The sequence below is a fragment of the Nicrophorus vespilloides genome, unplaced genomic scaffold (genome assembly GCF_001412225.1).
Source record: "Nicrophorus vespilloides isolate i.1.1-1 unplaced genomic scaffold, Nicve_v1.0, whole genome shotgun sequence".
In the NCBI taxonomy this organism is placed as follows: domain Eukaryota; kingdom Metazoa; phylum Arthropoda; class Insecta; order Coleoptera; family Silphidae; genus Nicrophorus; species Nicrophorus vespilloides.
In genome coordinates this window covers 38,659-62,576 of record NW_017099876.1, presented here as the reverse complement: position 1 = coordinate 62,576, position 23,918 = coordinate 38,659, and the positions used below count along the sequence as shown (strand labels likewise).

General features: G+C 31.1%; 4 protein-coding genes across 6 annotated transcripts in view; 2 read left to right on the top strand and 2 right to left on the bottom strand.

Annotated features, from left to right (window-relative positions):
• Positions 1–7,682, top strand: part of LOC108565965 (heparan sulfate 2-O-sulfotransferase pipe) — a 23,506-nt gene extending 15,824 nt beyond the window's left edge. Inside the window, exons 2-7 of the mRNA XM_017925651.1 lie at positions 5,076–5,218; positions 6,010–6,083; positions 6,481–6,761; positions 6,823–6,979; positions 7,035–7,314; positions 7,370–7,682. Of these exons, the coding sequence (XP_017781140.1) occupies positions 5,076–5,218; positions 6,010–6,083; positions 6,481–6,761; positions 6,823–6,979; positions 7,035–7,314; positions 7,370–7,539 (1,105 nt within the window). The 3' untranslated portion in view covers positions 7,540–7,682. The remainder of the gene's footprint in view (positions 1–5,075; positions 5,219–6,009; positions 6,084–6,480; positions 6,762–6,822; positions 6,980–7,034; positions 7,315–7,369) is intronic.
• A 44-nt stretch (positions 7,683–7,726) lies between these two features.
• Positions 7,727–17,472, bottom strand: LOC108565964 (glycogen-binding subunit 76A). 3 transcript variants are annotated; one of them, XM_017925647.1, is made up of 3 exons: positions 17,002–17,472; positions 9,723–10,787; positions 7,727–8,099 (listed from the first exon to the last, which is right to left on the bottom strand). In XM_017925647.1, exons 1-3 carry the CDS (start codon positions 17,112–17,114, stop codon positions 7,910–7,912), a joined length of 1,368 nt encoding a protein of 455 aa, XP_017781136.1. In that variant the 5' UTR covers positions 17,115–17,472; the 3' UTR covers positions 7,727–7,909. The 3 variants fall into 3 exon arrangements, with proteins under 3 accessions (XP_017781136.1, XP_017781137.1, XP_017781139.1); XM_017925648.1 differs by lacking the exon at positions 17,002–17,472 and adding an exon at positions 11,933–12,593 and having other exon boundaries at positions 7,728–8,099; XM_017925650.1 differs by lacking the exon at positions 7,727–8,099 and adding an exon at positions 8,162–8,227.
• Positions 17,355–18,737, top strand: LOC108565951 (protein FAM69C). The gene is made up of 2 exons (XM_017925633.1): positions 17,355–17,507; positions 17,576–18,737. The coding sequence occupies exons 1-2, from the start codon at positions 17,355–17,357 to the stop codon at positions 18,641–18,643; spliced, it is 1,221 nt and encodes a 406-aa protein (XP_017781122.1). The 3' UTR covers positions 18,644–18,737.
• A 42-nt stretch (positions 18,738–18,779) lies between these two features.
• LOC108565963 (DNA replication factor Cdt1-like) lies at positions 18,780–20,871 on the bottom strand. The gene is made up of 2 exons (XM_017925646.1): positions 20,061–20,871; positions 18,780–19,996 (listed from the first exon to the last, which is right to left on the bottom strand). The coding sequence occupies exons 1-2, from the start codon at positions 20,609–20,611 to the stop codon at positions 18,847–18,849; spliced, it is 1,701 nt and encodes a 566-aa protein (XP_017781135.1). The 5' UTR covers positions 20,612–20,871; the 3' UTR covers positions 18,780–18,846.
• Between the last annotated feature and the right edge of the window lie 3,047 nt (positions 20,872–23,918).

Genomic DNA, 23,918 nt, shown 5'->3' with positions numbered 1-23,918 from the left:
ATTTTATGTTACGTATATTTTATATAACAGTTACAAAATTTTATTTTGAGTAGTTTTAATTTAAATTCAATTAATAAATATATAAAACTTAACATATGTTTTTACTTTAAGTTTTTAACACTAAACTTCACTACTTACGAAAAACATGACAAGGGGTCTACGACACAAAAAAGTTTGGGAACCTCTGATGTAGACGATTTCATTAAAGATCTTCCTACTTTAATAGCTATTATAATGAGGTCAAATGCTTAACTTAGTTATAAAATATCTTCTTAAATTAAATCATTCTATAGAATAAATATAAATTGTAATTTTAAGAAACGTTTTAAAATTTATTAAGAACCACATTTTCAATGTATTTTGCTGGGAATATTTGTAATTAATTATTTATATATAATAATAAAATAAAAAAATATCATGTTCAATATTTTATTGCACGTTAATGTTAATATAATAAGCGTTAATGTATATTTAATTCTATATAATAAATTTACAATGCATTACAGAACAGATGTAACCGTATAAAGCATTCATTTCCTCGACATTTTTTACGTTTTCTGCACTACCTGGACAGATGTTTCTCTCCAATAAAACTTATAATAACTTCATAAATCATTTGAACTAAAATTGTGCTTTCCTACCTAATGAACATACACATTTAATTCCCGTGAACACATCAACTAAGAAATGTGATTTTGCAATAACATCAGTTACATAAAACAGTAAGTTCATATGAGTAAAGTGCGCACCTATTCGCAGGGGAGTATCATATCCGAGCGAATCCACTTTCTCTGGACAAAGAAAAATAGGATTTTCCTAAAACGATTTCCTACATGGATTAATCGCATCAATTATAATAGGATTCCGAGCACACCATTGCGCTTGATGCCATCACACTCTAAATTGCTTCATTTTGCTTTATTTAATGGTTTTTCGTAGCAATCGGAAAGGCAAAATAAATATAAAAGAAAAGTAGAAAATGCGTGATGCGGTTTCAAATACTTCTCCGGTGATGCAGCAAAAAAAAATCAAGAACAACAGAAGCAAAAATAAAATCAAACTAAATAACTTTCACTGATGTCAAATCTTTTCATCGCCTCTATTTGTCCATTAACAACGATGGTCTGCAATTTATTGCTTGAGCATTTATGGTCATTGAAATATTTTATAGTCATAATCATTATTTGATCTTAAATATTTAGAAATACAGTTTAATGAGTGATTGCAAATATTAAAACTATGCAAATTTCTTGGATTGTAAACAAAAAAAAACTTAATGGGTATCTCTGATTGATGTATTAAGTATATGGAAATCTCTGTGCTTTTATGCTTGATTTTTTTTTTCTGTCGTCGCTTCCCACATTTCAATAGCAAATGAAATCTCATTTGCTATTGTTTTCCAGGCATAATTATTTATCCATCAAGTCGTAAACGGAGGCATCATAAATTTTACTAAATCATCGGCGTTGACCTTACTATTTTCTGCAAAAGACGAGAGCATTTAAGTCACTTAACTTTAAGATGCATTAGCGGGCGGAGATGTACTTAATTTTGCTCAAATTTGTAACGCATGTTAACGTCCGCCATTCTATTCAACGGACTGAGACGCAATGAAATTTCAAGCCTGTCAACACCGAAAGATCTTCATCATCCAGAAACTGCGTTGTTTGTAATATTAACGCATTTTCTAGTTTTAATTAGTGCTGCTACTATTAGAATAGTTTATTTTTATAAGCATAAAAATAAACCGTTGCAATAGTGCAAGTTGCAAATCATAGAATTTCATAAGTCAAGAGAAATCAATATAAAGTTAAAATTTTAGAAAAATGCTGGAAATTATCACAAACAGTGATAAATAGGAATTTTGTATGATAAATTGAATGTGATTTGAAAATATTAAATAAAAGTTTTCTTTTCATTCACTTGAAAAATAATCACTTAAGAATGTATTAATTCCAGCCTCATGTAGACGAGACATCTCTAAATACAAATATTTGCAACTACAAATATTGAAAAGCTTAGAATAAACAAATTTATTTTAAATACAGCAATACCTCGCATAGTACCTTTGACCAGAGTGGGTTTACTAAATGCGGATTAAAAAATATAAATACTTACTAAAATTTAGTACAAACAAATATTCTACATAAATGCTCGTTTTTTTCACTTAATATAGTTAAGTTTCTTTATGTACTGTTTAATATGTATTTAGTTCCGGAATATTTAAGTCTTACTTTATTGAATTATCAAAAACTTATAAATCTACCTGATAAGAATTCAAGAATAATATGTGGATATAAAAGTTTTAAAATTTAAAGGATTGTCTATTTTATGAACTGCAAAGTAATTTATTGAAATGGTTTATAAAAAAAGTAGGACGATTTAATAAAACAGAAGTTTCTTCTCCTTTTTTAGTTTTATACAAAAATATATGAATGTGTACAGGATATTTTAGTAATAAATATTTAAGAAGATTGTCCGATTTCTTTTACGGACACGAAAGAGAGACTTCATTATTTCAGGATTTATTCGATTCTTCTTCGCCTTCTTCTTGGACGATTATTGCGTGGTGGTCACATATCCAGTTTCGTAAGGTCAGACGGTGCAGGAAAGTGGAACTTTCTTCTGTCCGGCCCTGCAACTTTTCATCCGTGTGCATTTTTACTTTTATCTCGATTCAGGTCACCATTTCGGCATTCACCGAAATTCTCTATATTAAATGTTACTTAAGATAAGACACTTACATTTCGTTTCGCACGATGCAAATTAATTACGTTAACCGATCGTTTCGGTTAAAATCTGGGACAGCAACGAAATATTTTTTGTTTGCATTTCCTATTTATTCCAATTTGAATATCGAAGTAGCTTATCAACGCCGCGAATACGCGTAGACTGCTTTCTTAAAAGGAAACTTCCGTTTGTGTGTTTTTTTTCTTCGTTTCATTCGATTGCAAGAAAATATCTGTAACATGACCAATTCAGGTTTCTATTAGTTCATTCATTCGATGTGTAATTACTAACGCTTACTTTCTTAATGATGCGGTGATTAAATCAACATATATTTAATTGTGTTATACAATAAGTTTTCCCACAATGATTTTTGGTTTATACATATTTCATATAGTTTTTGCTAGTCTATTTTAATTAACAAAAAATAATTTATTATTATTATATAAATATTTCTGAATAATTATTATCAATTTATAATCATATCTCGATTAAAGAATATGATGCATTCCAGTAAAGTTATATGAAATAAAAATCAAATTCTAAAAGCATTTAATTAATTACTTATTTTTAATTGCGTTTTCAATGATAATTTTTTTCCTAAAAGTTTTAACATTTCTTCTGTATCCATTTAATTCAGGACAAAAGTGGCTAATACGTGGAATTTGCGGACTTTGTTATAAAAATACTCAAAATTTACAAATTGACTTTCTCATAGTTTATCTTAAAAAAAAGTTTGTTAAATTATGTTCTAGTTTAGAAATATTGGAGTATACGCTCAATGCAATTTTTAAGAAGACAAATCTGATAAATATATTTTGATAATATTATTATCAATAATGAATGAAAACATGGAAAAATAAACAGGAACACATATGGATTGTATACTTACGTATCGGATCAAAGAAACATCTAGCACTGGAAATGAATATTCATCGTCTATTATAAATTATATAATAATAAACATACTACTAATTTATTACCGATATTGATACTAATTGGATTATGCTAATATGATTTATATCTAAAATATATAATCATGTATCAAAAGCGTGTGTATTTAGTTAACAGAATAACGAAGCTTATAAAAATAATATTCAATTATATAATATTTAAAAAAAAAATTATTTACGCACTTTCTTACCTAAGGGTTTACTAAATTGACAATAATTATAGTAATCTGCATAAATAATAATTATATCTGAAGTAAAATACAATTAATTTATATTTTTATTAATAAACAAACCAATTTGTTTCATTGTTATTTTACTCTTGTTAATTTCTATGCGAAACGCTAAAGTACTGTACCGATTTCTAATGTAGCTACTTATCAAAATCACAAATTTCACCAATCTCCTTTCTCAAAAGGAAACTCTTCATTTTCATCTTCGTAAAATGCTGTACCATAACTGTCTCTATATCGAATTAGGTTATAACCTTCCAATAGAAGCAGCATCTTATACTTACTTAAAATGTATTATCCATTATAACAGTACATTTACTTTCATAGCGATGAATGTGTTCAAGCGACATACATTTAATATTATACCTAATTTAAATTAAGTTTTACATTACAATTCATGTTTTAAATACTTTGTACTTTAACCATTTGTAAAATATTAGAAGTATACGTAATTCTAATTTTAAGCTTACTTTCTTAATAAGTACTTGCTGTTAACTTGCGCTTATGCGTTTTATATTTAAGTTCTACTTTTTTGAATATAATTTAATTGAAATATAGCAATATACAGTGTGTATTCGGTTAACGAACATAATTTGTGCAAAATCGGTGTTAACGGTGTTTACCCGAATTGTTAGTAAACCGATCATCGGAGCATAAGCAGCTTAAGATTCATTTTATCACTAGCGTTAGCTCCCAAAAGTAACGTACTTGAAAATATATTAAACGTATTATACGTAATTCTAATTGCAAACTTACTTTCCTATTCATTGCTTTTTATGAACTTTAAATTTAAGATTGTTTCTTTTTTATTCTCTAATTTAACACAGCTGAGGTGAAAGAATACAAAATGGTATTGGGATGCAAGACTTCCTATGCAGAAAGCTGAGCCGTTTTGTGTAATAGGCTAGGTAACTGTTTAGTGCCTTTCTCCATTTGTCTTGGATGTGGGAAATTATAATGATTTAACACAATATTGTGTGCACCATATTTTATAATAATTATACCGAATGTACAGTAATCCAAGATAAAAATCATTATAAGCCTACATCTTCATTCAGCCTTCAAAGACGAAAATAAAAGCAAATTAAATTGAAAATAACTTATTGATTGGATGTAATGTAAAATATTTATTAATTATTAATAGGAATATATTTCATGTTTTCAGGACCAGCGAGCTGATTGCGTTAGTTGCTATTTCGACGACCCTCTTCCTTTTTCTACACACGAGGGACTTGAATACGAGATTGAAAGAGATGGAGGTCAGACTCCACCCAGATGAACTTCTCTCGTCGAATCAGTTAATTTCAGGTAAAGTGGACGTTGTGCAAGTCGCTAATTAGTGACGCAAATTAAACAAACACACGGAGTTTGCACGAAAATTAAGATGCTTCTATTCAATTCTCGCTTAATCAAAGAGCGCGCACACAATCGTGAGTGAGCACGCGTCCTGTAAATATTATAATTACCGACTAAAATGTGGCATTCCGCAAGAGGACTTTATTCTAAATGGAAAACATGCTTTTAGCATTTCTTTCCTTTGTGTAATCCTCTTGGCAAGTCTTCGCTTTCTTCGGGTCTCTTTGATATAGTTTACTTACGCAAGGAAGAAGTTTGATTTCCTTGCCTGTATACGTAACGTCTATTAAGCAGATGCAATGCATTGTTGGTTTCTAAGTAAAATAAGATAATGAGTAAATTGGTAGAAATCAAAGTATTTCAACATGCAACCGTAATTGTTTGTACTACAGTGTATATTATTTCTTGTATAATGTATTAGGATATAACAGTAAAGTCCTTTTTAACTTATAGTAAATAGGTAAATTTAGAGCTATTTAGGTTTCATGAAACGAGATTTTATTGTATCATTAAATACTTTAGAAGTACGAATTGAAATAAATATTCTATTATTTGCTTAATCCATAAAACAATGGTATTAATTTATCAAAATAATTGCATCAAAATAGACTATAATGAGGAATGTAACAGAAACTCTAGATAAATCAATTCACGAATATCTCGACAAATTTGAAAATAAAGTATATTTATATTTCTTTAATGTAATTGTTGATCCTCTATTAAATTACTAATGATGCTTTCAGGTGACAGTGGACCAGCTCACCATCCATCATCTGGCGTGAGAGCAATGATGAAGATATTACAAAGCGCAGGAGAGGTAGCTATTATATACATTACCTATTTACTTATCCATTTGCAGTAGAATAATTGGTCTGCATGAATCGAGACGTAGTGTAAAGAATATAAATAAAATAAAAAGTAGAAATTTTAGAATGTACATGCATCCCGGAGATTTGTCATCCTTTCGAAACGGATTCAAAAAGATATTCTGTATCAGAAATGAAAGTACATATTCCACGTATTGTACACGCGAAAACCATGAAATTGCTTCGATTTATTCGAATCCTCTGGTCGGCAGATGCTGCCTCTCGTAATCTCATCGGATTAAGTTCATTATATACGCCAAGAGTTGTAGTTCAAGAGCAGTCACCGGGGAAATGCGACGCTCTAGTTCTTACTTTTATAAGCACCTCATCCCATTGTCTTGTCCGAAGGTGACGACAACGCTGCAACCGTTCCAACTGAACAACACTAGAAAGGCGATGCAGGAGGTTCTGTTCTTCAATCGCGTCCCCAAAGTTGGCTCACAAACGTTCATGGAGCTTCTGAGGAGATTGAGCATGATCAACAAGTTCGGATTCCATCAGGATCGGGTGCAGAGGGTGGAAACTATAAGATTGGCTCCGGAAGATCAAGCTGTTTTAGCCGCTATGGTCTCCAGCTACGATACGCCCAGCGTTTACATAAAGCACGTGTGCTTCACTAATTTTTCAGAGTAAACCATCCATGCAACCGCATTACTTTTTTCAACTAAAATTTTATAATTTATGTCGCAGATTTGGATTACCTGAGCCGATTTACGTGAATTTGGTTAGAGATCCGGTGGAAAGAGTAATCTCTTGGTACTATTACGTCAGAGCGCCTTGGTATTACGTCGAGCGAAAAATCGCATTCCCAGACATCCCTCTTCCGGATCCGAAATGGCTTAAAAAAGTATAAATAATTTAACTATTGTATCAAACAGAATATTAACGTTTCTTTTGCTAAGGACTTCGAGACTTGCGTTTTATCCGGAGATCGCGAATGCAGATACATGAAGGGCGAAACCAGGGAGGGAATCGGTGATCACAGGAGGCAAAGCATGTTTTTCTGCGGTCACGAAGAAGCGTGCACACCTTTCAACACCGAGGGTGCTTTACAAAGAGCTAAGAGAGCTGTGGAGCAGCACTACTCGGTTGTTGGGGTTCTTGAAGACTTAAACTCAACATTTACTGTATTGGAAAACTACGTTCCTCGCTTTTTTAAGGGAGCCAAAGACGTCTATTGGAGTAAGTTTAACTAGTATTTAAAATACAAACAATACTTATTTAATCGGAATTGCAGATGAAATCAATCAATACAACACGATAAACCGGAATCTTTTCAAACCTCCGGTTAGCGAGGAGATCAAAGACATCGTGAGAAAGAATTTCACGAAAGAAATAGAGTTCTATCAGTTCTGCAAGCAGAGGTTACACAATCAGCTGGCTGCCCTAAAATTACCTGAACAATAATGAATAATGTGATGTTTCCCTAAAAATTTAAGTGCATATTTATCGATAGTTTGTAAGCAGTATTACATATTCCTAATAACTAAGTTAATTACAATATATTTTTATTATTGGACATTTATTTTCAAATAACAAATAAATCACAATACTGCAACATATTTCATTTTTTACAAAAAAAAATAATAATAATAACAATAATATGCTAATTTTTGGCTACAAAATTATATCAAATCGTTCGCTCGACATATTTCTCTTTCTAAAATAGAGTTAACTTGAATGGGGTAAAATTTAAAATGTATAAAAATACAACAAACATTTGTTTTCTTTCTAAAATATCACGAATATACACATATAAAGTGAAAAACGGGAGGTTCTAGAAAAATACCGCCCGTTTTACGTACAAAAATACAATAGAGAAGAATATAACAAAAATAATCGTAAACAATTCCTGTTTTCCGGGATTCGCAGCCACAACCGCAGTATTGTTTTTCTGCAAAGAATTCGTAATGTAGTCCTGGACAGCGGTGTGACACAAATTTGCTTCGTTCCCGGCTTCGTCCATGCTGTTAAAGAGTTCGTTTCGTTAGTTGCGGAAGCTGAGATGCGTTTTTTGTTTGTTTTTTTGCTATTTTTTTTTCTTATTTTTTGATGTTTCATTTATTTGTTTTCTATCTGATATTTACTTGTCATCCTGCAAGGACAATTGAAATTGAATTCAGTTAACGTAAAGCAATCAAATTTGTTGATACATAGTTACATGTAATATTACCCCCAGGACAAGACATATTTCGAACGCACATTCAAATCAATCACCCCTATCGTAAATATTTTATGTTCATTTGTTATGTAAACATTAGAAATCATGTAAAAGACTAATAATATTAAGGATAATAACTAAAATGTTTCTATTTTTATGTCTATTAGGTCGAGTATATGGCAACAGCCATTTGAACCAAGAAGGTTAATATTAAATATACTTATTTTACTATTACTTTTTATAGTCATATTTTATATAATAAACTGTAAATAAATCTAACTAAAATATTTTATTTAACCCATGGTAACGACGTATACAACCAAACTAACATTAATATTATACATTAAATACTGATTTTAATACAATATATTTTATTCAAAATCATATTATTATATTTAGAAAAAAAATCTCTTGACTACACCAATGCTCAGTTAACGTACATAATGTTCTAAAATTTACCGTACGCTAAGCGAATTTACGTTAAAATAACGGTAAATTCCCATATGACTTCATATATTTTCGATTTTTTATACATATTTAGTTCGCACGTATTGTCGCGTATACCAACGTATTCGATACTCAAACAAACGTACTTTTCATTCAGACTGCAAGCGGACTCTATATATTTGAATTGTATTTATAGATCTTGATGTTATTTTGCACGTTAAAATGAGTCTTAGAAATAAAGAACACCACAACTTGATTTGAATAGAAGTTAAATACACAATATAAATACTAAGTTCAGACCCACGGATGGATCTAACTGACATCATTGTAGGCACGTACGAACATTTGTACCATACATATTCATGTACATATTATAAAAGTACGTTAAATGAGCGCTTATAACATAAAAATGTACGAGTTACATCACTAGTTACAAATCAGTTTAACAAGACTTTAAGCGTATTGGACTATACATAGCTTGTTACTTTGTATAATTGTATTTAAACAATTGCTAGATTTATTTTGTTTGATAGCTTAAACTGTTAATAGCTTTTATATATTTTATTAGATAATTTAATACTGTCACATATGAAATATGTGCAATATTAATCTTTGGAACAAAGCATTTGTGTGAGTACTAAATTATTCTAATATGTTGGTTCTTTGATTTATCCAATTTACTATTCTTGACCGAAGTGTTTTTTTTAAATGTGCGTCCGAAACTTTGAAAGTAGCATTCATACCGAATACTGTATTTACGTGTGGTTTTGTAAACAAATAGAAACATGCACGGCACGATAAAAATAATTTTTGGCTTTTCACAGCGCCCGCAGATTAATATTGACTTTGGTAACGCAATTGAATGAATGGATATTTATACCGTTGCTGCGGTCTGTTTGATTGCAAATTTCTTGGACGTCGTCCATAAAAGCGAATCGAATTATTTTTATCATACGTATTATACGAGTTGATCAATACTTACTAGCAAAACGTTGCGAATTTTTCATCGAGACCCGTAATCGGCAGGCATTGCTGATGAAGTGGAGACTGGGGCATCATCTGAAAACAATAATTTGCTCCTCCGTTGTTATCCCAAAACTGGAATCCTTTGCATTGGAATCTGATCGCGAACTCCAACCTCTGGCCAATGCTTAACGTGTAAGCATACAGCTTAAAACTGAACCTGTCGGAGAATCCATCACAAGAGTTGTCCACGTAGGTAGCCTGGATATCCGAGTGGGTCTTCCACGAGTCTAAGCTGTACCTAACATAAACGGACTTGTTGTAATCCAAATTCCGGACCCTGATCATTCCCATCACTGACAAATAAACAGGGTCATCCATCATGCAATTCTCCAGCATCGCCTGATTGATTCTGACTTTATCCAAGAAGTTGGGATGCTCACCGGGCTGTTGGAAAAGCGCCAGCAACGTTCGCTCGGTTTTACTAACGATCTCATCCTCATCCTTGCGCAAATCTTTGTATGCCGAAGGCGGCACCTTCGGAATCTCGTCCAGGAACATTCTCACATCTGCCAAATCTAAACCTAGTACGTCTGCAAACCGTACAATCTTCTTCCTGCCCGGCGTTCCCGGTGGTGTTTTACCAGTCTTCAAAGAAGAACACCTCCTTATCCTAGGAACCTCCAACTCCTCCTCTTCACCGTCCTCCTCGCTCCTGCTCTCATTAAAATCAATAACATTCAATGCATTATTCACAATCTCGTTAGTGATCTCGCCTATCTCGAGGACTTCGAGTTCTTTGGCATACAGCACATCATTTATCGTGTTTTCGTTAATATCTTGGCACGGATGGCTACTCTCACTCTCCTCGCAAGGTCTGGGCATTCCACATAAATTCTCTTCTATACTCATAACATTCGAGGGTTTGTTTATCCAACTGGTTTCACTCGCATCAATCGGACCCAGGATTCTTAAACGCGTTTGCAAATTCCTTGCAAAAGCTTCGGCACTTCCTCTGCAAGAAACTGGAAGCAACGACGTTATCCCGCAATGCTCGGTACTCATCGGAAATAATTTATTAAAGCTAAAACAAAAATACCAAAAATAAGTTAAATATTTAACTCATCAATTACATATACAATCTACTGAATATACATATCCAAGATCCGAGCTATTGATTCATCTATATAAAGTAACTTGTATATATTACGTTTAAAGTTTGCTATTATTGATCCTGTATTTATTATAAACTATAGACTAATTTATTAATAACAATAAACACAACTTTAAGTTAATTATGTATACCTGATAAAACTAAAACATTAAAATTAATTTAAATTTTCAAATAAAAATCAAAATTAAATACAACTATCCCTCACGTAGTATAGCTTCAATTAGTCCGGATTCAGTATATTCCGGTTGTCAAATTTTAATTGAGTAAAATAAATATAAATTATCTTATTATTAGTAAAAGATATTTCCATCAATCATATCAACATTAAACATGGATTACTACTTTTACAATTAAATTCGTTTATATTCCATACATTTTTATACTAATTTAAGTAGATTTAAAATAATTGATCTTCTAATTGAACGAAACAATTAACATAGATCAATATACTTTAAAGGAAATATTTCTTATATACAATAATACAATTGTTCAATAACCTAGTTGATAATAATTAACTTACTGTTAATTATTTATACCAATTAATATTATTTTAAACTAATTAAATTTTCATGAATACCTTTGTGATATATTGAAAATTATTTAATTATCAATGATAATAATTTTCTTAATTTGAATTATTAAAAATAAAAAAAGTGCTTCTAAATAATTAACTATTATTCATTTATTTACCAAATTATTAAAAGGTACCCTAAATTTTAAAGACCTAAGTCAATTTTTCTTCGCTGTATCCAAAAATATGGTAATTAGATAATAAAAGTTATATAAATGTTTTTTTGTTATATGAAAATATACGTTTATAAATTGTTTAATGATTCCAATATAGTCGTGAAAGTGTTTACTTTTCAACAAATTTATGCACGATATAAAATATTATGAAACAGAAAAGTTTAGTTTGATTAATTTCCAAAAATTTCGTCTAAATTTAAGTGAAATCTCTGACGTCCAGAGTGGCGCGTTCCCGGTTGACGTTCGTAAACCTAATTTTATTGATTGTTTTGCGCAAATGTGAAAGATACCAGTCAGAACGTACTTACCTTATCAAACTAATTGGCTGCTATAAGTTAGGCCAAAGAATTTCACAATACTGCCTGCGATGATGATAAGTGCGTTTATCTTGCTCCACCTTTCCAGCGTTTATCTTACATTAAAATATTGCAATCATATTTCGATGCGAGTCTAAAAATAATTGGCGAACCAATTTAGTTGTATGATTGGCTAGTTGATCTTCTAATTAGTTCAATCAGTTGGTGTCTTCGGCACGTAGACTCGCGTAGACCAACGCGTACAACACACTAATTTATATATATCGAATCGTTCAGTGAGCGAGTATTTAATTTTAAGTCTATTTGAGATTAGTGGAGAGGCACGTACTCGAATTTGGCCCCCGTAAATATTTACTAAATACTATTGTGAGTAAATCACGACCACACTCAATGCTGCCTCGCAGGATTAGAAAAGTTTTAGTGAGAACTGCTGCTGGTTTTTGAAATTGTTAGCGCATCTCTCCGATCTTGACACCGAAAACTGAGTATCGCAGGACTAGAAGTTTCTTAGGTTGAGGTGCGTCGAGACGCCCGGCTCTCGAAAAGGTGGTCGAAATTGGAAAAACACAAGAGGTTTTGGTTCACAAGGGTAAAGAAAGGTCGAACTGGCGAACGAAGCATCGCAGAACGGACTGCCTTTTTGCCCCACTCTCTTCTCCTGCCGACATAATTTTATAATATGATCGCGATTCTCTCTCTCGCAGCATCTCGCGAGAGATGCAACAGTTTCTGCTTCTAAAATAGCCACAAAAGATGTCCGACATTTATTTATAGAACACCCGCTAAACGGCATTCGGCACGTCGTTCTTCTCAATAAACAATAACAAATTAATTGGCTACTACAAAACTACTAAATCGTTTTGTTTTTTAAAGTACCATTCAGTCTTCTTCCTCGGCATTCAAAAGGACAACAGAAGGTGACTAATTTAACTTAATACTATCTAAACCAGATTTCTCTTGAAATACTTGGAAACAATCAAACTTTACAAAAGATATTGAAATATTGATATAAATCTTTAACCCAACTTTACCCAAAACTAACAATAATATATAATTAATTTCAAAAATAGCAAAATAGTTTTATTTTTTCCATCTACATTTGTTTCAAAAATTAAAATAGTAATGGTAAATACCAAAAATTTCATATAAACACTTTTTTCAAAATAGATTTGGTCTATACAATAAAGCTAGACATCACTAAACATTCAACGAAAATATTTTGTTATGACTCGAATTATATTAATAAATGAAATAAAAAATTCTGAGCGTTTTGTCCCATACTTCGAGCTTCTCGAGAGACCAGCCTTATGCAAATGGTTCCAAACGGTTTTCTCGCTAATCTTCAGATCCTGGGCAATGGAATATGTGCTCGCATACCGGTCTAGCTCGACAATTCCCATTATTTTATCAAACCCTACCAGAAATGTCTCATCTTCGACGTTCATATTATTGTCTTCTTCTTATTAAATTTTTATTTACATATTTGTAATACAATTATATAGGGTGTGGTATTAAATGTAGACTGCTATGGGCTTTAGCCTCTTTCAGCCGAATAGACATAGACAAAAGAGCAGAAATAAAGATTAGTAACAGAGTACAGTCAAATGAAATAAATGAACTGAGCGAGGACACAAATATAGATGCACTTAAAGAAGCGTAGGAAGAATGTTTTACATCACTGAGGGGTTGCGTAGGAATGTTTTTTAAAGTCTTGGAGAAGTTGTGTTAATATTATTGTTGCATTCGATACTGTATTGGATCTATAAACAACACAATTTTTTTTTGGCCGCCTGCTCCGCGTAATTGTGCAGAATAATGTATAGAATTTTCTCTTTTTTACCTCCATTTTGGAACGCTCTAACACACAACTGGATTCACTAAACACAAAACTGTCAAATAACTTTAAGTCGCAGTATAGAATAATAATATGCAATGTTCATCGTGAGATATATCTCACTGAAGCCATGTAACGAAAAACGATCAGTACTTTTTCCTTCACCTATTATAAAGATGTAATCAAAATTACTTTCTAAGATATTTGTATTGTCTTTTAGTTTTAACTTAACCAATTAATAACGACAATTACATTTTCAAATGAATCATAAAATAAAAGCATTAAAAGATTATAATTTCTCGTTTGGTACTTTCGCCATTAATGATAATTTGAAGCAAAGTCTAAAAATGCTCTATTTCCGTTTATTAATTAGGAAAGTATTTAATAATAATATAGTCCGGGTAATCGTTTTCGACAAGATCCCGGACTGAAACAAGACTAATTGAGGAACTAAATATATACCGCACAAAAATATACTTGTATAAAATCTATGATTTATGAATAAAAAAATAATTTTGTGTACTATTTTTTACAAATTTATTTTTATTTTGTTCAATTAAAGTTTATATAATATAGAAGGGGTTTAGGTATACGTTGTAGATTCGACAAAACTAAATGAAAGATATATGTATTAATGAAGCTGGACGTAGTACAAGTAATTCGGTAACATTAAAGCAGGAATAATTGAAAAACACTAGCTATGTATTGTTTTACAAAAATACATTTTTAATCATTTCCATTTTATTCTTGTCCTTGTAAAAACTACTAAAGTTACTAAACTGCAGATTTAGAAAGACAATTTTATTGTTTAGCTTATAAAAAAAAGTAACCACTAAAGCAGACGCGACAACGGTTAACCCAAACCACGGACAATTGAAACCCGAATAATCAGTGCTATATTATTAAAACTTGTTCATTACTAGTTAAGCAAATACTAATTTATCGAGTTTTATTCATACCCAGACATAGTACGCAATATATATCAAGTTACTTATGAAAACAAAGTTTCGAAGAACCAGAAACATGACGGTATTTAGCAAATATCTCGATTTAATACAGGACTCAAGGTATAAATAAATATCGACTGTGAATATTACCAGATGTTGATATTTATATTTAGTTGAATGCTTCCCATCCCGAGTTTATTACGCGACTTTTTATTTCCTATCTGTGAATCAACAAGATATTGTAGATGTTTTTCATTAAATTGACTTAATTTCTAGATTCTACAAATTTCTAGACATCTGAATCACCATCAATATTCATCCTTTGACATACCAACCAAATTAATGGATAATTCCTCTTTCCTGGACATTTCCTAAAAAAATATAATAATGTCCCACTAGGCATGTTCAAAAGGTGGGACAATGTGTATCTCTTCAAAGAGTTAAATAAATATATTTTGTTTATTAAATGTAAAATATTTAATACAATAAGATAATTTAAATTTATATATGGATTTCATATGAAGATCCAGAGCAGCGTTTCTCAACCTGACCCGACATATTTGCTAGTAGTTGTACTGTACAACCCAATTGATAGAAGTATTGCACCAGTACATTATTTTGACACAAGTGACATCTATCATTTCGCGATGCATTAAAAAAAACAGGTATTTATTTCAGAGTATTTGAGATTAAAGATAAAATAATAATAAATAAATTGTCTGAACAGTTTACACCAATTGCAAAAATATTCGATAGAAATAAATATTAAAATCTAAAGTAAACTTTACTATTTATTGACTGACTTTATTTGCTATTAGTAGCATGTATTTGAATTATGATTAAACTTATTATTATTATTTCCCAAGAAACAAAATTTAAAAAAATAGTAAATACATAAATACATACTTTTGGGAATTAAAATATTATAAATTATATATTGACAAGGATGGCCAACTTGTTTGTTCATAAGACAGATTTTTCTATTTAAAAACGTTATCTATGGAAATAAAGTTTTTGTATCTAGCGTCACATTTGAAATAATAAGTTTTTTTCAACTGTTCACACTCGACTTAGATGGTGTAAATCAACGAATTGAACAGTTAAAAGCAAAAGAAAGTCCTAATGAACATATTAACAAATCCAATTTACAGTTTACATAAGATATCATTACTATAACAATCATCAAATAATGTGTCATCAGATGTCATATTTAGTCTAGTTAATTATATTTCGATACTCAAATTGCTTATCAATTATATTATAAAAAGATCATTCAAAAAAAATTAAATATGATAGAAATTAATAAGAATTAAGATAAATACTTGAAATTCACATACTTACAAAACATAAGATTGAAGAGCGTTTGATAGTAAGCAACAATTCCATTGACTACACGATTTTTTTAATAATTGAAACCAGTTGCCTTTCTAACATAAATAATTGATATATTTTTATCAAAATTTTGATAAAATAATTAAATTCAATTATTGTAAAAAATAATATACTTTTAATAATTCGCATTGTTCATAAACAATTATCAATTATTCAATTTATTGTTTATATAATTATTAGTATTTTTAGAATACCCAGACGTCTATTATAAAAGTGCAATATAATTTAATTGCTTTTATAGAAACAAATATTGCAGTTATTACTTGCTTCTGATGTCAATAAATGTAATTAGAAAACAGATGATTCCAGGAACTTTTAATGCAACGTTTTCAATTTTGAATACGTTACTCGCATTACGCAATTGAGAAAGCAATAGTAACATATATTTGTTGATCGAAGGTAATAAAAACAAGTGACGATCAAGTAAGTAGCACAACAATGCACGAACTCAACAGTATACTTTTTGCAAATAGACGATTGTTATATAATGTGACAGCAGAATACTCATAAAAACACTATAAATATAATAATTATTTTTAACCATATGTTTAACATAATTTAAATTTTATTATTTCAACAGAGAAGGTAACAAATAAAGTTTATGTTTTGGGATTAAAATTTAGCATTAAAAGTTAACACTAGCTATCAAATAGAAGTTACTTAGAGTAAGTTGCTACTTGAAGTAATAAATAATAACCGCAATTATCAATCCAATTAAAACTAAACAGATTAATATGAAATAAACATCATCGTTACTATTATAAAAGTACTATATGTTAAAATATTAGAAAACATACTTATTTGAAGTTAAATTCTTAGTTTGTATAGTTGTTTTGTGTATTAATTAGTTATGTTTCGTTAATATTATTAAAATGAAATGTACTTACCACCAAATAACAGGTGATTGCAATGAATTATAATAAATCGTAGGCAGCTTCAGGTGTATTAAATACTCAATCGAATGCAACGTGAATCGCTCAAGATAATTAAACAGTAACATAATTTTATCGTTTCGATAACGATAGTATTCATGGAAAGTGATATTTCCCGCTTGAAATTTGACGGAATTTCGAAATTTCCACCGCCTACATAGAAATAATTAATAGACGGACGACGCCGGCGTCGCGACGCTTACGCAATGCGCAACGTGTGTCAGTTTGCACCAGAACACATGATTCCCGCACATAATCACAGAATATCCACAAAATGCTATAACAGTAGGTGAAGAAGGAGAGCTATCATGATCAATTTCCGAAGGCTGCCGGCCGTTGCTTATTTCCATAGATACACGATTGCCACTTTTATTCTAATCTTATTCTACATAGTTTATCTTCTGTTCCGATGGAATTTCATTTGCACAAATGCACAAACCTGGATCCACGTTAATCGAATAGTAAGTTTTTTCTCTCATTCTTATTTGTGAATTTTGGTAGCTGATAAATAATTCTGTAAAAATTTCAGTGCGATCTCTTTGATAAAGGCAAGGCTGTTGGCTCTATATGCGCCCCGTTGTGCACGAATAACGCAATCCACACATTAACTTGTCACTCTTTCAAATCGACGAAAGAGGCTGTTTTTAGTGGGGAATGGCATCAAACCAGACTGGTTTTCAAAACTGCTTCCTCTGATGTACAGGAGCTGCACTGGTATGACAATGGAGTCCTCAAGTATCCTTCAGAGCGTGAGTTTCTTGCCACTGCTAAAGCTATAGTTAAAAGCAAGCTTAACATCACCTTGCCTCAAGAAACGGCTGTAAGATTGACTAGACTGAAACCGAATTATGTAGAAAGTGATGTTCGAAAGAGGCAAAAGGAAATGGACAACATTTGGGTTCTACTCCAAGACAATGAGTATCTTTTATCGAATATTTTTACTGAACGAGATATATTCCCTCAGCTGCTGGGAACATGCGGGCCTTATTTCGCTGTAGAGTACATGGATCCGATCCAAGGAATTTCCTCGATCCTTTCCTTCGCTGAAGACAAAGAGGAATGGAGCGTGCGACTCCGTACTGCTATTCAAATAATAGAATTGATCGAGGAAATGGAAAACGGCTTCCAGGAGCCGTTCCATTTATGTGATATTAAGCTAGAACACTTTGGAATCGTCAAAGGCGGATCCCGACTAAAATTCATCGATTTGGTTGGTGTTTATCCCAGATCGGCAATAAACAATTTGATTAAAGACACGGACGGCTGCAATAGCGACGAGGATTGCGAGTTCCTAGACTGTCGTTCCAGGTGTCACAAGAGCATTAACAAATGCTCGAGGAAAGTAACGAACAACAATTTGCAAATAATTTGCGAGAAAATATTTTTGGGTTGGCGAATGTCGAATACCGTCTTAATACCTGGTTTACTGATGACACCAGATACACCCAGCGAATTGGCCAGCATCCTCAGACAATGTGCGAATCCGAAAAACGAACCGGGAAAACCTAGAGAATCGCCGGACGAGGACACCAAGAAACGCTTATATAACATCCTGGTGGAAATAGAACAGTCCGTCACAAACGATTTTTACTTATAACGTTTATTAAAAGAAACTTGTTTACATGTTGCATAATTTCAACAGTGACATACTTAAAAATGCTAAAACGCTTTAACAGTGCAAAAATATATGTGTGTAAATAATTTATATTTTTGCTGAACGTACAAGAATCTTAAAATTGAAATAAAAAATGCGAACGAATTCAAACATAAAATAAAACTATAATAACAAAGGAATTAATTTCATAAAGCTTTTGCACTCCTCTTCTGCTTAAGTACTTCTGCCAAACTATCACAAACACGCATAATATTGGCGTCTTTTAAAATCTTGATGAAAACGCCGTTTCGAACCGTATGGAAGACCATCCAAGTTGGAACTTCCTTCGCAATAATTCTAAGATGTTTTTCGATGTCAGGTTTATGCATATAAGTGCGCACACTATTTACTAATTTATCTAAAACTGTGTCAACGGGTAAAACGCTTTTCTTTTCACCTACAAATATATTCCGTGTCAATTTCACCAATTCTGGAAGTCTTGCATACATTTTTAGCTCCTTCTCTGTAGCCTCGCATCTTGTCATAGCTTCGAGAGCTTTGGCTGCTTGCTTTTGTCTAACTTTCTCAAGAAGAGCTTTGGGGATGCCCTTCAGAACAGAAGTCAACACTTTCGGTTTTTCAACATCTGTTTCCTGCGCTTTCTTTAGCTTATCCAAAGCTGTTTCCATACGAGTATTGCAATTGAACATAGCTTTAACTTTTTCTAAAACTTCCTTTCCGGTAGATAACTTTTCTTCATATGGAGCCTCCGGTAAATCTGCCAGCTCGACGTCAGCAATCTTTTCAATATCAAACTCTGGATGCCAACGTTTCAGATTCTCCTTGGCAATAACAATTGGCGGACTTAGAGTTAGTAAAAATTGTGCATGCAAAACCTTTATCTTCTCAATAATTATGTTATATAAGTTCCTTCTGCGTTCAAGCAAAACTTGTGATGTCATAGATTCCTCAACATTAGGAACAATAACAAGTTCCCACTTCTCCTGGTTGATTCCAGCACCAAAGGATCTTATTTTTTCCTGTCTGTAATTATAAGCCTCTGGATACAAGGTCTTTAACTGAGCCAAATGAGATAATTTCACATTCTTTTTAAGCAATTCCTCCAATGCAGGTTTCAAATGCCTAAAAGTGATTGTTTCCTTTCTATTGTGCATAATTTGGCAGACAGTATCTATGCTTCTGAAGATCTCAGCCAATGTCCGATACTTGTAAGGAATATTAAAAGATGTTTTCTGATCCACTAAATTCTCAGAAGATCTGGTCCTAAATAAGCTTTTCTTAGCTACACTTTCTTTTCTTGTATTAAGTGTATTGGCAATTTGTTCTTTCTTGGTACTGCAAATTATAAAAAGATATATATTAGATATTTAGCACCAAAATTTAAATTTTGCATATTTACCTTATCTCTGTAGAATTAATTCCCTTTGCTTCAGGTTTCTTGTCCAATTTATCTTGGCCTTGTTTAAATCTGGCCAAGGAAGCTTTAAGATCAGCCAAACGAGAGCTTTTGGTAATCTTATCCTTAATATCTTTAAGAGTTGGTTCTCTCAAATTGTCCATTAAATTAATCCTTTTTGTGGGGCTAGCAGGTGGAGTCTTCAAATGTTCCTCAGGATCAACATCCATTTTCACATAATCATTTTTCTGTACCATCTTAATAAAAAGATCTTGCAGAACTGGCTGATTCTTACTATCTTTAATCTTTTTCTGTATAGCTGCTTTAAGCTGTTTCTTCCTCTCACTTTGTAACTTAACTTTATGGTCTTTTGCACTCACATTTCTTTCCATATTTTTAATTTCAGCATCACAAATAAACTGAAGACTTGCAGGCCCTTTGGATCCATCCTCACTGTCCAATACTAAAACCTTGTTTGCCCTAGTCTTCAATTGTTCAGGAGATGTACGTTTCCTCGTCTGGAAAAAACTAGCTACAGAAGGTTGTTGATCCATCTTGTATAAAAACGTGTTTAAAGGGAATTGTAGAGAAAACTTTAACCAAGCCTGTAGATGTTCACTGTCTGCTTTCCCTCCAAATTCTGACAGCTCTATGTAAACTGCAGTGGTTTAAATACCGCGCCCGCAACGTTGCCGTTACCTCACACTAATGTCCCTTTAATATCCTTAACTTATCTTCCCTTTCCTTCACTTATATTATAAAAGATATTATTAGTATAAAAAACAAGCTATTACACAAATATTCTATACATTTTCCAAACAATTTGCAACAACAATAAAATTTGTTCAATAATGAGTATTATATTCTTAAAAATATTCATCAACCCTTATCCCTTTTATCAAATAATTTATGTAGTGGAACTATACTACTGATAATGTACAAGATACATTACTTAAATATCATGAATGTATCTTTTTCACACGGTTTAAAAGCATTTCTAACTCGTATTTTTTTAGCTTTATGTAATAGAAATTTCATAGATAAGACATTTCTATTTTAGTGAAAGGAAGGTGCTCATATCCTTGTCAAAAATGTATTTGATAGGAATATTTTGTTATATATAATAAATAATATTTAAAGAAAATTACATCCAAATTAATAATTAAAAAACATACAACGTGTTTCTTATTTACTATATATTTACTCTATTTTACTATACTTTGAAGTGTGTAAGTGCAAATCCAACTGATTACCAAAAAAATATAGAAAAATACATAATGTAATGTCGATTTTGTTTAGTTGATTGAATATATAACAATATTGAAAATTTTACATTATATTTTACAGTTATATAATTTGCATTCATTTGGATTGTATTTTAAAACAATTCAGTTCCGGCATTTTTTAAATTCATATTAATTTATATTTATCATACATTTATAATAAATAAACTATTATTTTCCTTTTTTCAACAGTCATTGTCCTAGTTTATCCCAGATTTGAATGATTATTGTCTTAGTTTACAATTTTCAAACATAGCAACCCCAAATAATTAAAATTTATTTTGTTCAAATAGACAAGTTTGACACTATAAATTATATTTTATTAAAGCTAGATTCTACGTTCTTTTCACGTGTGCTTTATTTGTAAACATATTTATTTTAGGATCAAATGCAATATTCCTCATTTTTTATCAAAACAATGTATTTAATTACATTTAATAGTTTTTTTTTAATTTAATTATCTCTACTAGCCATTATAGTCAGTGTACATTAGAGCAGTGATACTTAAAATATTAGAAACCTTTTCTAAATTTTGATATCTTTACAAATTTTATAAGTCTAGGTTTACGATTTCTTAACTATGGCAAATATACATTTAACTGCTTATTTTAATTACTGACAATCTGATAAAGCATTTTCTGTTAATTGCATTACGGATTTGTCAAATTGCCATGAAATATTTCTAAATGATAAAAAAAAAATCAAATTTGGCCATGACTAACAAATGGATTAAAAACTTTCTTACTTGGCAGACAAATTCTCCATTCTAAACAAACTAAATTTATCTTAAGAAAATCAACACAACATGATTTCCATGAGAGATAAAATAGAAACGTTGAAAATGAAACTTTGTAAATGGATTCAAATGATTCAATTTTGCATTATTATACCTATTGCGCGACTGTATTTTAAGATTTAAGGGGGCTGTGACTATTAAAATGTTAAGAACACTAATTTTTTGTCAGTTTTTATTTACAATCTATTCTACTGAACATTTATCAAATCTGTTCGCTGTTGACATTATGAAGTTGCTGCCCAGTGGCACCATTCCATAACGTTTGTATATAATATTTATTTATTCTTTAGTTAAATCTAAATTGAAGATCCAAGGGCTTGAAATGCTTTAATCTTCTTGTTGTCACGTCGTTATCGAGAAGGTTGACCGCCAACGGCTTCGTATGCTAACTCTTCCAGAGAATAACACTAATTAAAGTATTTTCTGATATTTTAAAAAGTATAGTATAATTGTATTTTAAAAATCTGAGTAATGATCACTTAAATACGCAGATAAGAGTAAGTAAACTCTAATAACAATGTAGAAAGACAAATACTGCCAATCATGGGTTTAAGCATATCTTATTGAAAGTTGGAGAAAGTAGCTATTATACACATTGTTTGCAATTTCCGATATAAGTTGACAACAACTAAAGCAGCAAAACAGGACCCAAAAATTATCCCTAATAAATGGAATTAAATTAAGAATATATTTTCTTATATATTTAATAATTAATTTGATTATACTAAAAAAAGCATCTAAAAGTAAAGCTCACAAAAGACATACATGGTAATTACAGTAATATTGGATTGGCCTTATCACGATAAACTTATGCGAAAGGTCGTTAGTTCGATTCCAAAAAGCCAACATAAACTGTGGGGGCCTTTTTTTGTAGAGAAGAGGACACCTTACATAGGCACCGTGGGTGGAGTCAAACTGTGGGGGCCTATAAACCCGAAAGTAATAGACCTAGGGCCAAAAGAGATTTATATCAATAATAAATTGATATAAATCTCTTTAAAAAAAGGAAATATTAATTTACAATTAAAACCATAGAAACAGCAACAATTAAATCAAATTTATTAATTTGTAATGTTAAAATTTATTTTTTTTTTATTATTTATTTAATTATTACTATTTTTATAAAAACTTTTTATTACATAGTGATATCTATATATACAGTATTTTAGCATATTTATTGATCAAATATTGACGAAAAGACTATCGACTTAGGTCTTTCCACCCTAATAATAATTTATTGGCTAGACAGGAAGGATCATAAACTCAAATACAGATAAAAATAACTCTTGGAAAGGAGTTGCTCCAGAAGATTAATTTTAACATTATAAACACAATACGTATATAAGAAACGTCGAGGAAAAGATTACATGGACATTAGGTATTTAAAGAGGAAGTAATGATTATTTTTGTTGACAAAAAAATGGTAATCTCGTTTATTTTGTACTCCTTAGAACTATTATAAATAATCCAGCTTCCAAAGGAAAACAAACTATAAATATTTAATGTCTCCTTCTCGGTTTTCATATTTTTTCTCACTACAATTATAAACTGGTTTATTCCAATTAGTATAGATTTTACGTTATGTAATATGTCGTATCCCAGGGATGGATTTTGGGACACTGTGATTTGTCTCAGTTGTTGGGAATTTAATGAAATTCGTTTGGTTTTATATAACTTTATTTGTTACTTGGTCGATTTAAGATTCATCTGTGACTATGCTCATCATATTAAGATTCTTATAATACTATGTTCATGTTTAACTCAGTTTTACTCAGAATACTT